General features: G+C 36.6%; 1 protein-coding gene across 5 annotated transcripts in view; it reads right to left on the bottom strand.

The window, feature by feature from the left end:
• Nucleotides 1-13,968, bottom strand: part of GRM5 (glutamate metabotropic receptor 5) — a 557,251-nt gene that overhangs the window by 86,029 nt on the left and 457,254 nt on the right. For all 5 annotated transcript variants that reach the window (XR_007909731.2, XM_051820841.2, XM_051820823.2 and 2 more), the window contains 2 exons: nt 8,693-8,861; nt 3,171-3,297 (listed from right to left, as the gene is read on the bottom strand). Coding sequence is in view for 4 of the 5 variants with exons in the window: in XM_051820841.2 (XP_051676801.1) it covers nt 3,171-3,297; nt 8,693-8,861 (296 nt within the window). In the remaining variant the exon portion in view is untranslated. The remainder of the gene's footprint in view (nt 1-3,170; nt 3,298-8,692; nt 8,862-13,968) is intronic.

Raw genomic sequence — 13,968 nt, forward strand, 5'->3', positions numbered from 1 at the left:
GAAATAAAGATGTGCATGCCTTTTATACCAGGCAAAATTACAACCCTTTAGCCATTCCTCAATCTTTTCTAGTTTGTGGTCTTAATTCAATAATTCTGAAAGAGCTACTTCTTTCTAACACAGTCATCTTCACTTTTGAAAAAGTGAACTTCATTCAACTCATGCCTCATATTGAGTAAGCCTTCCCAAATTACCCAGGGTTAGTTGTGCTCTCCCCATTTTTCCATTATATCTTTTCCTTACTTAGTATTTAGTAGGTTTTAGTACAATTGTTACCTGTTTAAATGTTTTTCTCCCACTTATTTAGACCATGTCTTTCTATTTCCAGTTCCGATTACATTTTCTGGCACAAACTAAGGCCTTAATATATCAAATTAATTCTCAGTTGTAAAGCTCAAAGATATCTCAAGCTAATTTTGTTTACAAGTAAATTAGAGGGGTCCGTGTTTTAGCATAAATACTTGGGCTGTCATTTGTGATGCTGGCATCCCATGTAGGTGCTGATTCAAGACCTGGATGCTCTACTTCTGGTCCAGCTCCTGGCTGGTGCCCTGGGAGAGCCATGGAAGATGGCCTGAGTCCTTGGGCTCCTGCACCCACATGAAAGGCACTGATGAGACTCCTGGCTTCTGGTTTGGGCTTGACCCAGACCTGGCCTTTGCAGCCATTTGGGGAGTGAATCACTGGATGGAGGATATTTCTCTTTCTGTCTCAACTTCTCTCTCTGTAGTTCTGCCTTTCAAAAAAAAATCTTTTTTAAAAAAGTAAATTAGTGATCTTTATGAAAAAATAAATTCACCTGTCTATAGGGCATAACATTAGTCAATATGCCTTAACACCTTCTCCAATGAATTCACCTGTATGTCTTATTAATTCTACACCAAATTATGTCAAATCTTCCAATGCTCTGTTAAGTTAAGTCACCAAGAAGTGTTTTCTGCAATGTAATAACTATCCAACTTATCTACCTGTTTCCACAATTAATCCCTCCTAAGCTATTCTTCCTCACAGAAGCCAGGATGATATTTTAAATATGTATTTATCATTGTGATTTTCTGCTGCTGCTGAAATCCCTGAAATGATTTCTCACTGTACTTCATAGCAAAAAAAAAACTAAAATCTTGAATAGATTTTAGGCTATACATGATCCAATCCCTGCTGCCTTCCTTGTCTCTTCTGACACCACTCTCTTGTCTGCTTACCCATGTATAGAACTGTACATGTGCTATTTCATCAGCCATAAACATCCTGCCACTATTACCTACTAGTTATTTCTATCTATCAGTTAGGGTTAGTTAATTTTTACTTTTTAAGACTATCTTTGATTACAACAAATATAAATTTTTGTATTTTCATGGTCTTATACTATTTCTTTTTCTTTATATTACTTAACACTGTGTGTGTGTGTGACACCTTTCTCCACTGAAGATTGTTAAGATACATAAGAACTATGAAATGGGATGAACTAACATAGGAACCTAGTCTATTTTTTACTTCAACCTCTTCTGCATCCATTATAATAGAGAAAATAGCACTAAAATACTTACCTAATTTAAATGAATTCAGGCAAAGACTGTGATCATTTCCAGCAGCACAGTCTTACTAATGTAGAACAAAAAGTTATACTTATATATTCACTCACAAGGAACTTAGCCATGCAAGATAGCTGAATAAGCAAGATATTGTGTTCAATTTAACAATAATCCAGGTGAAATTAGAAAAGAAATGTAAAGAAGTATCATGGAGAAAAGATCACCAATACCGCTTCTCACATCCCTCCCAAGTAAACTATTCATAGTGTTTTTTTTTTTCCTTTCTGGCATTTTTACTGTGTGTGTGCATACACGTAAATACACCATATGCACCTAGTAGTTCATATGTTCAAAAAAATTTATTGAAGGCTCTGTGTTTAGCACCAAGTTGGCTCTGAAGATAGCAGATGCATAAGAGTACAAGAAAGCTCACTGTCAAATAGTAAAAGCTGGCTTTAAATGCTATCACAAGGCACTTAGATATTTTATTAAATCATTTTTCCTAAGGAAAGTTTTATAGATAAATACTAACCATTAAAAAGGACTCTTAATGTGGTCTGATCTCCAAAGTGCCAGGATGACAGGATTTTTCATAGCCAGGCTTTTGAAATAAGCTTCATACATCTACTATAAATAAGCACTTGCCCTGTGAGGCACGGAGTGTATCACTGAAGACCTTATAATCTTCTAATGTCAAAGAGTTTTATGCTAAATTTACCTAAGCTTAAAATTATCAGAAAACCTGACATACTACATGACATGTGCTCTGCCTGGAATGCTCTTTTCTCTAGAAACTCAGCTTTGTGGGTTCCTACACATGTTCCCATATGTACTAATCCATGTCCTGTTATATTATAATCACATGTTCATTATTTGCCTTTCATTAAACTGTGGACTTCATGAAGATAAGGTAGTATCTTTGTTTCTTTATCGGTATCTCATTGGTAGGGAAATGGGCACATCTTGTGCATTTAACACATGTTTATTGAGGAAGAACTGGAAAAAAGGATGATAGGAATCATTGTAGTTTTGCACTGTAAAATCTAGAAATGGCTATGAGAGAAGCACTGGAGTACCAAAAACATATAGGGACATTCTTTGGTGTCAAAAGTCAAAAACCAAAACATAAAAAAACAGCAACTGCAAAAGCCAAAAGCTATGCAGAAATAAGTCTTGCCCTGTGTCAATATTAATTTAAACATATTAGTCAGAGGCTCCTGGTTTCAATTAAGAACAAGTACTAACAGAAGTAAAGTTATTTCAGATAAACTTCTACTTTTTGCTCTTGGATATGTTATGATATACTTTGGTCTCTTAGCTGATACTTCTGTCCCTCTTCACCTCAGATGACACACTGCTCAGCCCTTTTCAGGAACGTCTGGGAGTGCTCTAAGAATGGGCTGAGAATGCCTAGTGTACAACTTAGGAACTAAGCTCTCATTTGGAAGTCAGGACCTGAGTACAGGCAAATATGTGGCTGAAGATTTTTATGATTCAGTCAGATTTCAGGAGGTTTGAGTTCTTAAGGGAATTCATAAATTTGTTGTTTCAAGACTACCCAAGATGACAAATACTTGCTCAGAAATAACACCCTCACCCCCGGAGGCATGTGCACGGTTAACACTGTGATACATATACCTGTCAGGTCATCAGTGGGCCAGGATCCCAGCTGGCATGCCTTGCAGGTGTACTCATCAAAGACATACTCATTCTCTTTACAAGGTGTACAGGTCCAACAACAGCTGACTTCTCCCTTCCGGATCACCTAAAGCAAGTATTTAAAAATCTTGATTAACTTTTTTTGGTATAGATTTTTAAAAATCCATCAATCCCTTACCCGAATCCTCTGCTTTCCAATGCAGGATGGCCTTTACTATACATCTACATCATTTCAAATTATACTAGGTAGGCTGTATATGCTTTAGTATTATGCTTTAATTATTCTATAATTAAATAAACAGGCTGAGTTTAAGCAATGAATTCAGCATCATCAGGTTGGTTGGTATCAGGATTAATAATTTGATTAAATTCAAATTTTGGGGTGATAAGTTTTGGATATTTGTGTTTGCGCTCATGTATACATACACATACATTTACTTGTGTGTTTATGGAATTGAATTTTCCCCAATATCTGTGCTTTTCCTTTCCTTACATTAAAAAATCAATATAAATAGAACAGATTACACATGCTTGATAGAAACAATTCTAAGAAGATAATCATAATGCATTCCCTTCTCCCTCCTTCAATCCCCCACCTCCCTGCATTTCTTTCCTTAAATTAAGAATTTTTTTTAATTTAAAGATCTGTTTATTTATTTGACAAGAAGAGTTACAGACAGAGGGAGGGAGAGACAGACAGAGAGGTCTTCCATCTGCTGGTTCACTCCCCAGATGGCCACACCGGCCAGAGTTGGGCTGATATGAAGCCAGGATCCAAGAGCTCCTTTCAGGTCTTTCATGTGATGCAGGAGCCCAAGAACTTGGGCCATCTACCCCTGCTTTCCCAGGCCAAGCAGGAAGCTGGATTGGAAGTGGAGCAGCCAGGTTTCAAACAGATACCCATATGGGATGCTGGCATAGTTAGGCAGAGGTTTAACCTACTGTTCCACAGCCCTGACCCCTTGCTCCCTTTATTTACCTTGGCTTGCCTATAATAATTATATAATTGTAAGTAGAAACCACTCTTTATCTTCTAATGTTCAAATATTTTCCCTAATTGTAAAAATAATTGAGAATTTGTATTAAGTAGAAAGATTATGACAGAAGATAAGGTTTTTCTGGAGATAATCTCTGGGCCTCTTTCCACTAAAAATCTGGTTTAACAGTTCAGGTTATTCCTTCCTATATTAGTAGCTTTGCTTTACTTATGATGAAGGTAGAGAAGGTCATTGTGACTATTATATACCTCTTCATCTAATTGATTTTTAAGACAGTAGTACATAATTGAAATAATTTAACAGTTGAACGAATCCCAGATGTTATTCTTTAGATTTCCATGTGCTGTTTTTCCCTATCACTGGTGCATGGATTGCCCTGTGGAATAGAAAACATTCATCAAATGTTCTCACAAATAATTAAAATTGTGATTAATAGCCAGTCACAACAGTGATTACATTTTACAGTCCATGTCTTAGATACTGATTCTATTCATGTCATTTGAAAACAAAATCATCTAGGTATCCATAACCCAATATAACTGTAACATGGTACATTTTCCTTTACATTTTTTACTGTTCCTGCTATTTACTCTTAAAACTGAAACAATGCAAGTAGGAAACCATGACAAAAGAACCCAAAACATCCTTTTCCTAAAATAATCTTATAAGTGAGGCAAAGTTATTAATAAGACATGACTAATCTAGCTAGAGTATTATTCCTAATAGCACTGACTATTTATAGGATACTCAGTGTATGCCATATGCTGTTATGCCGTTACAGCACTAGAACAGCTTTACATGAGGCATATAGTTTTATATCACTCATATTTTTTAGGGGAGAAAACTGAGGTAGAGTTAGCTCATACAGAATATTAGTGTAAATGAGGGGGTCATATGATATATGCTGGACTTCAAGACTCATGTTTGTAAATATTAAGCCTCACTAGAATATAGACTTCATGATACTTTGAAAAATTCAGGGACATGAATATTGGTGTGGGAATTAAAAGGCACCAGAGTTTTATTGTTATTTATAGCCATTAAGTAGTTGAGCAGCCTTGAACAGTCTTCCAGCCAGTGCCTAGTTTCTTCAAACCAAGCTTATTGCATTATTAACACTTTGTAGGATTTTTCTGAGAATTAAAAAAATATCACACAGTGATTTGAGAAGTGTAGAACACTCTAAAAACATTACCTATCTTTGTCATTTATATGCATATTAATTCCCATTACATTTCAGGTTCATGGTCAAAAAGTTTTTTTTCAAGTTGATAATTAAACTATCATTGAGTAATTATTAGATTTTGTAATGCAAATAGGTGCATTTCAAACACTGAAAATTCCTTTTCTAGGTCTTAGGAGGGACTGGCAAATAAATGCAGCTGCATTTTTCCCTTTAGAAATAGGCTGACTACCCATGGTTCAGTTTTCATTTGTTTGTGAATTTCAGTTTCTTAACAAGATTGGATCATAGCCTTTTCCAAGAATAATTCCAATATTATGATCTCCTTTAAAATCCAAATGATAACATATCTTATTCTGATCATTCAGAAATGATTTTTAAAATTTTTTTGCACGTTGAGTTCTATTTAATATTCATTTTAAACACAAGAAGTAGTGACAACTTACTTTCACAACAATTTCCATTTTACTTGAACCTTACGGAAGTAGTGACGTTTTCTTTATGAATAAAAATGTTTAACATATGTGAACCTTTGCTATACTAAACCCTTTCATGGAAACCCAGATTTTCAGAACAATGTGATAAGATATTGATATTAATAAAGTTGCTATGTTACAACATAAAACTTTATTAAGAAAATATTGCATATGCATATTTAATAGAGTGAAAATGAAATCTAGTTAGGAAAACAGAAGTCTAGATTTTTAACGAAGACTAAACAAACATTTTTACAAAATAACTGACATTAAAACTATGATAACTGGGGCCGGCGCCGCGGCTTAAAAGGCTAATCCTCCGCCTAGCGGCGCCGGCACACCGGGTTCTAGTCCCAGTCGGGGCGCCGGATTCTGTCCCTGTTGCCCCTCTTCCAGGCCAGCTCTCTGCTATGGCCTGGGAGTGCAGTGGAGGATGGCCCAAGTGCTTGGGCCCTGCACCCACATGGGAGACCAGAAGAAGCACCTGGCTCCTGGCTCCTGCCATCGGATCAGCGCGGTGCATTGGCTGCAGCGCGCCAACCATGGCGGCCATTGGAGGGTGAACCAATGGAAAAGGGAAGAAGACCTTTCTTTCTGAATCTCTCTCACTGTCCACTCTGCCTGTCAAAAAACAAAAACAAAAACAAAAAAACAAACAAAACAAAACAAAACAAAACCTATGATAATTGGAAATCAAATTCTTCCATTGAATAAGTTATTCCAAGTATAACTGTGTAGAAATGTATATAAAGCAATATTTCAAATCAGCCATTCAGCATAAGTTACATGTTCAAACTGTTCTATTATGAAGGGCCAAAAACAAAGAATATCCATATGGTAATTTATATTATGTGGTCTTTCTACAGGAAGCCTTGAAAATTACAAACAATCAATATTCTAGGTGAGTCTAAAAAGGACTTTACATGAAAAATTCAATTGCAGGATAATTATCTAGGACACCTAACTCTTTTGTCACTATTTATCAAGGGCAAACTTTTTGCAAAGGCTCGAGTTACAAATACTCTAGTGGGGCTATATAACCTCTAGTGCAACTGAACTATGCAACTCTGCCACTTTATCATGAAAATAGTCATAAATAATATATAGAAATAAGTTTGGTTCTATTTCAGTAATACTTTACAAAAATAGGCAGCAGGGCAGGTTTAGCTTATAGGCCATAATTTATCAAATACTGTTATATACCATAAGGAGACATATAGAAATTTTCAGATATTCCATAGCTATCAAGCCATTTAGCAGGTACTGATAATTTTAAAAATCTTAATTTGTCTTTCTCTTCCTTCCTTCTGCTTGTAATGCTTTCTATACCTTCAGAACTACCCTTGGAAGACCCTACTGTTGATACTGATATATTTAATTTTCAATATTAGTCACTGATCAACAAACATGTCAAATGTTTTCTAAATGGAGGGAAGTTGAAGTTCATTGAAAAGACCAACTGCTCCAGGTTTAGTTGCTGATGGAATGTGGTACTATAGTTCTTAAAATTTTTTTGGTGAAGAAATAAATTATTTTGATATTATTTTTCCCTAGGGCATTGCACCCACATAGCTAACCTCTTCTCCCTTTTATAAAATTTTATTATCAACTTTTTTAAAAAAGTTGGTTTTTATTTTCTATAATCATGGTCAGATATGGCTCAACCTAAAAGGAACTTTTCAATATCCTCTAAACTTACCTATCACCTTTGTTCAAAACCAACCACAACTCTGGATTCTTGACAAATGTACATTTTAATTACACATGAAGTTGCAGTTGATTTTCTTGAACTTCTTTATTTTCTCTAATACAACATCTAATTAGTAGATAGGACTGACTGAATCTACTTCTATAATGTTTCTCCCAAATATATCCTTTGCCCCCATTTCATTTTTCTTGTTTCTTCTCTCATTCAGGTCCCTTGTCATTACCTTCACAGTGTCCTTTCATTCTTAATTCTTTCTTTTCTTAAAATAACTCTACTCATGAATTTTCACCCACCACAGCCCAACTTATGTCAACATTTGGTTGAAATCATTCTCTGGCTCCTGTATACCAAAATTAAGTCAAATCTACTTAGGATGACAAAACCCTGTACAAATCTGGCTTCAACCTGTTATTTCAGTCTTCTCTTTTACAATAACCATTTAGAGCAATGTGCCCTAGATTATTCACTGTTGTTTCAGAGAAGTTGTTAATTGGCCACTTCTGTACTTTTCTGGTTATTGTTCTGTCTACATAAATGATCACTCTGAAAAATACCCATTTTATGAATCAGCAATGTTTGGCATTTTGTTCAAAATAACCCTCCCTTTCACCCTTTCTTCCTCCCTCCCTACTCATACTTATGAAACCACAGCTCTCATTTTTATTTTTAAATAAAGTTTTCATATTTTATGTGATGCTATTTATCTGTTCCCATGATATATTTCATCACCTAGACTGTAATTGTCTAACAATGAACAGCTCACTTACTTTTACATTCTCAGTATTAACAATCACATTAACAGACATTTGTTAAACTAATTAATGCTAATGCTAAACTATTTGTTCCCTGAAAACAATGTCTTTGAGACTTGTACAACAGAAAAGGTATAGGCGAACATAGCTCATCAATTTGTTCATTTGGTCAAATCAGACCAACTACTAAGCTTATTGTAGGTGGCATGCTAGATCTCATAATAAATTAAAGACAAAAAAGTAGAAAGAGGAAACCCCACATTACTTCTAACATTAAAGGTTTACAATAGAAAAGGTAGAACAAGTGTCTCAAAATTTTCAAAATAGCTAACAATAATTAACTATGAAATTTACAACAAAAATTAAACACAGACTCCATTTTACCTTTATCTGGCCTTTCTCACATGGTTCACTGCACACTGATCTGATGATGCTATTTTTCTTGGACCACACTTCATCATCATCCATTTTTAATTCTCCATTGTCCCAACTTCCAACATTGATGTAATCAAAATAATCTTTTCCCATTTCCTTGAAATTCATTATTTCATACCTTAGAAATAGGGATATAATAATTATTTGAGTAAAGATATAAATATTTAGCTAGGAAAAGGCAATAAGTTTCATTCCCCCAAATGTACATATTATCATATAACTAACACTGGAATTTTCCATGACAGTACACTTAGAATAACAACAACAACAACAAAAAAAAGTGAAAGTGTTTCACTTTCTCTTGAGAGAACTTTTTTTTATTTCCAAGTTTACACCTGAAATAGAAAATAATCCCATGTGAGAAGGTGACGACCCCAGTAGGATGAAAGACAGTTTTGAAACAACTTCAGGTTGAAGTTTAAACAAGGACTACTGTCGGGCTTCTAAAAAAGTGTATAAAGGCTTTTGTCTCCACTCAAATAAAAATGATAAAATTTTCCGTTGTTTACCAAGTAAGAAACTTAGTAAATCTCATTTTTCACATTAGAGAATATGGGGTAGTTTAGATTGGACCTAATTTTATCTTTCTTATTTTGCCCATTATCGAAGGTCTAATTCATTGCATTAAAGAAATATCCCAAGTGATGTTAAAGACAAATCAGAAAATAGTTTCTAAAGCACCTCATACAGTATAAAAATTCTGGAAGAGAGAAAAGTAACATGTGTATTCCAACCTTTAATAGCTATTATTCTTAATTTGAATTTAAAGCTAAACATGTAAAGAGGGAAACTCAATGTGCTTAATTATAAGCCTTTTGTCACTTGTAAGAGCATTTCTAGAGAAGCATTTCTGAAACACTTTTCCCATGTGAGGACACTGGAGAGCATCACTACCCTGTGTCTGTTCTTACAGATACGACTTAGGTACCACACAGCACCCTGTGATTCTACCCTGTGTCTCACAGTAGTGGCAGACAGGCTGTTATAAATGCCTCCTCCAACCTTCCATGCTTGGTACAGTTAGCTATCTGGAAATTCATGTGGATGGAAAATTTTCTAACTTTTGAGTTCCAGTAACCAGTTTACCAATGCTTGATACAAAAGAGCTAAGAACAAACCTGATATCAATGTTGAAACCCATATTATAAAAGGATGTCATTCAATTTTCATCCCTACCACAGTTGGTTTTGTTTGTTTTTGTTTTTGTTTTTGTTTTCACTGTAGGATGTTTTTCAGAGTCCCATCTCTGTTTTGTGGCTGTTTGGGAGCTTAGAGATTATCCTGCAGTGTCTTATTTGCAGACTGTAGCACTTTTGGGTAACAGTTTAACCTGCACTTCTAAATCAAAAGTATCAGTTGATGGGTTCCTTTCCTTTCCACTCTGTCATTTATCTCATGGTAGGTGAGCCTGCAATGAGTTGAGATATTACTGCAAGGCACTGAAGTGCAAAGAAGTCATGCATTATATCTTTGGTGACTTCAAATATGTAGGCTTCTAAGTCTTCAAAAGGTGACCTTCGGTGAGCAAACAACTTTTATACATTACCAACTGGGAAAAAGAAGGAAATGTTGATGTCAGGAAGCTTCTTTCTTTGCTACTACTGATTTGAAGATATATGAAGATTCCACTTCTCACTCAAAAATGAAGTGTCAACCGCATTTCTACCAGTTTTTCACTCTGACAAAATCTAGTTAAAATTCTTAATTTTGTGGATAGCAGAGGCTCTTTGAGGTTAATTAGTAAGACATAGATCACAGTCTCTGTGAGCCTCAGATCAGAGAACTGAATGAAGCCTTTGGATCTCAAATTTGCTATGAATTTTTCTCCACCAAATTGTTCCAACTCTACTCAATATAGCTAAGAGAGATAAATTTTCCACTGCCAAAATATAATAACAATTTGAACCGCTTTACATTTTAAGGCTCTTATATCTATGTCTCTTTCGTTTAATGTGCAAGAAATGGTATAAAGTGAAGGGGATCAGGTTTGAAAAATAAATGAGAAAACTTTAAAGAGATGAATATATCATATTTGAGAGGTAAATGACTTCAAGAAAATTTAAGTTTTAATTTTGGTTCTACTAAATTAACCTATTACAACTATATTGCAATTGATTCTTGCCTATAAGACAAACCCAAAGATCTATTATGATTAATGGTTATAGCTGTCAAGATTTAAGTTTGACTTAATCTTCAGTAGAAGTATCTCAAAAACAGAAACAGATAATAATATTTTTTTGAAGATTCAGTTATTTATTTCAAAGGCAGATTTAGAGAGAGAGAGAGACGGAGAAAGAGACAGAGGGTCTTCCATCTTCTGTTCACTCCCCAAATGGCTGCAATGGCCCCAGCTGGGCCAGGCCAAAGCAAGGAGTCAGGAACTTATTCTGGATCTCCCACATGGGTGCAAGGACTTGGGCCATTTTCCTTTGCTGCCCCAGACACATTAGCAGGGAGCTGGATTATAAGTGGAGCAGCCTGGGGCCGGCACCGTGGCTCACTTGGTTAATCCTCCACCTGAGGCACCGGCATCCCATATGGGTGCCGGGTTCTAGTCCCAGTTGCTTCTCTTCCAGTCCAGCTCTCTGCTGTGGCCTGGGAGGGCAGTGGAGGATGCCCCAGGTGCTTGGGCCCTGCACCTGCATGGGAGACCAGGAGGAAGCACCTGGCTCCTGGCTTTGGATCGGCGCAACACCGACCATGGTGGCCATTTGTGGAGTGAACCAATGGAAGGAAGACCTTTCTCTCTGTCTCTCTCTATGACTGTCTAAAACTCTATCTGTCAAATAAAAAAAAAATAAAAATATATAAAAAAAGAAGTGGAGCAGCCTGGACTTGAACCAGTGCCCACATGGGATACAGGTAAACAGGTGATGGCTTAACCTGCTGTGCCACACCACTGGTCCAAAATAATTCTGTACAAAATAGAGTCTTCTCTTATGACTTGGTGGGCATTCTTTTAATTTTCACAGATAGTTATAGATTTTATTCTCCATAAAAAGTAAAAAAGAATATTTCAAAACTCTCTCATTTAAGTGTTTGGTAGAATTAAACACATAATGACTTCCTACAATGTTTACCCATTATTTAAACTAGAGTCGTGTTTTAGTTTTCCAAATAGAGCAGCAAATAGGATATTATATGTTTCTTTTATATATATATATATATGTTTCTTTTTTATATATAAATTTATATCTTTTTTAATTTATTTATTCATTTGAAAGGCAGAGTTAGAGATGCAGGGGCAGAGAAAGAGAGAGAAAGAGAGGATCCAGGAACTTCTTCTGGCTCTTCCACATGCATGCAGGGCCCCAAGGACTTGGGCCATCCTCTACTGTTCTTCTAGGTGCATTAGCAGGGAGCTGGATGGGAAGGGGAGCCTCTGGCACTTGAACCAGTGCCCAAATGGGATGCCGGCACAGCCGGCAGCAGTCCCACCAGCTATGACACAGTGCAGGGTGCTCTACATTATGTTCCTTTCGAGGACTTTTGTAGAGATCCAAACTGCACATATCAGTGTCAGAAGCAATGTTCCTCTGTCATCCCAACCACATGACACTTAGGTATAAATCCTTCCAGACCAGTTTTCTGATTTTCCCCTATTCTCCCCACTCTCATTCTGGTCTCCCTCCCCCTTCTCATTTCTCCCTCTCCCCATCTACTCCTGTTGCTCTCTCCCCTCCCTTCCTCCTCCAACCTCCCCATCTCTCACTTTCTCTCCTCTCTTCTCTATCTCTTTCTCTTTCTCTGGTTTCTGCATCTCCATGCTCCTGAGATGCTTCCTCATCACAATGTATCCCTATGAAATCTGTCTGTATTTCTTACCTCTTTTCCCTCTCTCCTTGCCTCACAAACTCCATCTCTTCCTCTGACCACAATTCAGAGCTGAAGTAACCTGAATAATTTTTTTAAAAAAATTCATTTATCTTCCACAAAAATCAAAGAAACAAAATGTATCCCAACAAGAACAAGAAGATATTCTATTAAATCACTTAAAACAAACTAGAGGAAAGCAGGGTTAAGTTGAGCAGAAATAATGAAACTTCCAAATGTTTAAAACTTGGACCAGCGCCGTGGCTCACTGGGTTAATCCTCCACCTGCGGTGCCGGCATCCCATATGGGCGCCAGGTTCTAGTCCAGGTCACTCCTCTTCCATTCCAGCTCTCCGCTGTGGCCCGGGAGGGCAGTGAAGGATGCCCCAAGTGCTTGGGCCCTGCATCTGCATGGGAGACCAGGAGGAAGCACCCGGCTCCTGGCATTGGAATGGGGCAGTGATGGCCATATAGCGGCCATTTGGGGGGTGAACCGATGGAATGAAGACCTTTCTCTCTATCTCTCTCACTGTCTTTAACTCTACCTGTCAAATAAATTTAAAAAAAGAAAAATAAAAGCCAAATGGTTAAAACTCTAAAAATCAGAGTAGGTTTCCTAAGAACCTTTCTTTATCCAATGGGCTGAAGTAAGGTTATTGCCAGGGGAATAATTGGATAGGGCATTATAAGAGTATTGGATTAATGTGGTTTTTAAGATTCTCTCAATCTATAATTCTGATGATAAGGTACTTTATTTTTTTAAATATTTTATTTATTTGAAGAGTAGAGTTACAAGAGAAAGGTCATCCATATACTGGTTCATTCCCCAAAGATGAGCTGATCCAAAGTCAGGAGCCAGGAGCTTCCTCAAGGTCTCCCACACAGGTGCAGGGACCTCCTCCACTGCTTTCCCAGGCCACAAGCAAAGAGCTGAATAGGAAGAGAAGCAGCTGGGACAAGACCGGATGCCCATATGGGATGTGGGCACTGCAGGTAGAGGAAGGCTCAGCCTATAGCACTGGTCCTGATGTTAAGGTACTTTTAGAAACTGTAATCTATAAATATGCACTAACTTGTTTAAGTTTTTCATAATAGACACTCCAAGCCCTGGTCCAAACAATAAAACAAATGTATTGAACTGTGCCTTTTCTACCATAGGCAGTGAACAACTAAAAATGTAATATAAGAAAAAAGAACAAAAATCTAAGGTAACTTCTCATTTGAAGTATGTATCTGAGAACTGATTATTGTCCTTTCATTATTACCAATAGACTATGTAATCATGGCCATTTCTCTCTCTCTCTTTCTCTCTCTCTCTCTCTCCTCTCTTTTCCTGAGACTCAGTTTTCTTCCCAGGAAATGGTGCAATAGTCTATGATCCTTGTATGAGCAAAACCATATATTAATAATCC

The sequence above is a fragment of the Oryctolagus cuniculus genome, chromosome 1 (genome assembly GCF_964237555.1).
Source record: "Oryctolagus cuniculus chromosome 1, mOryCun1.1, whole genome shotgun sequence".
NCBI lineage: Eukaryota > Metazoa > Chordata > Mammalia > Lagomorpha > Leporidae > Oryctolagus > Oryctolagus cuniculus.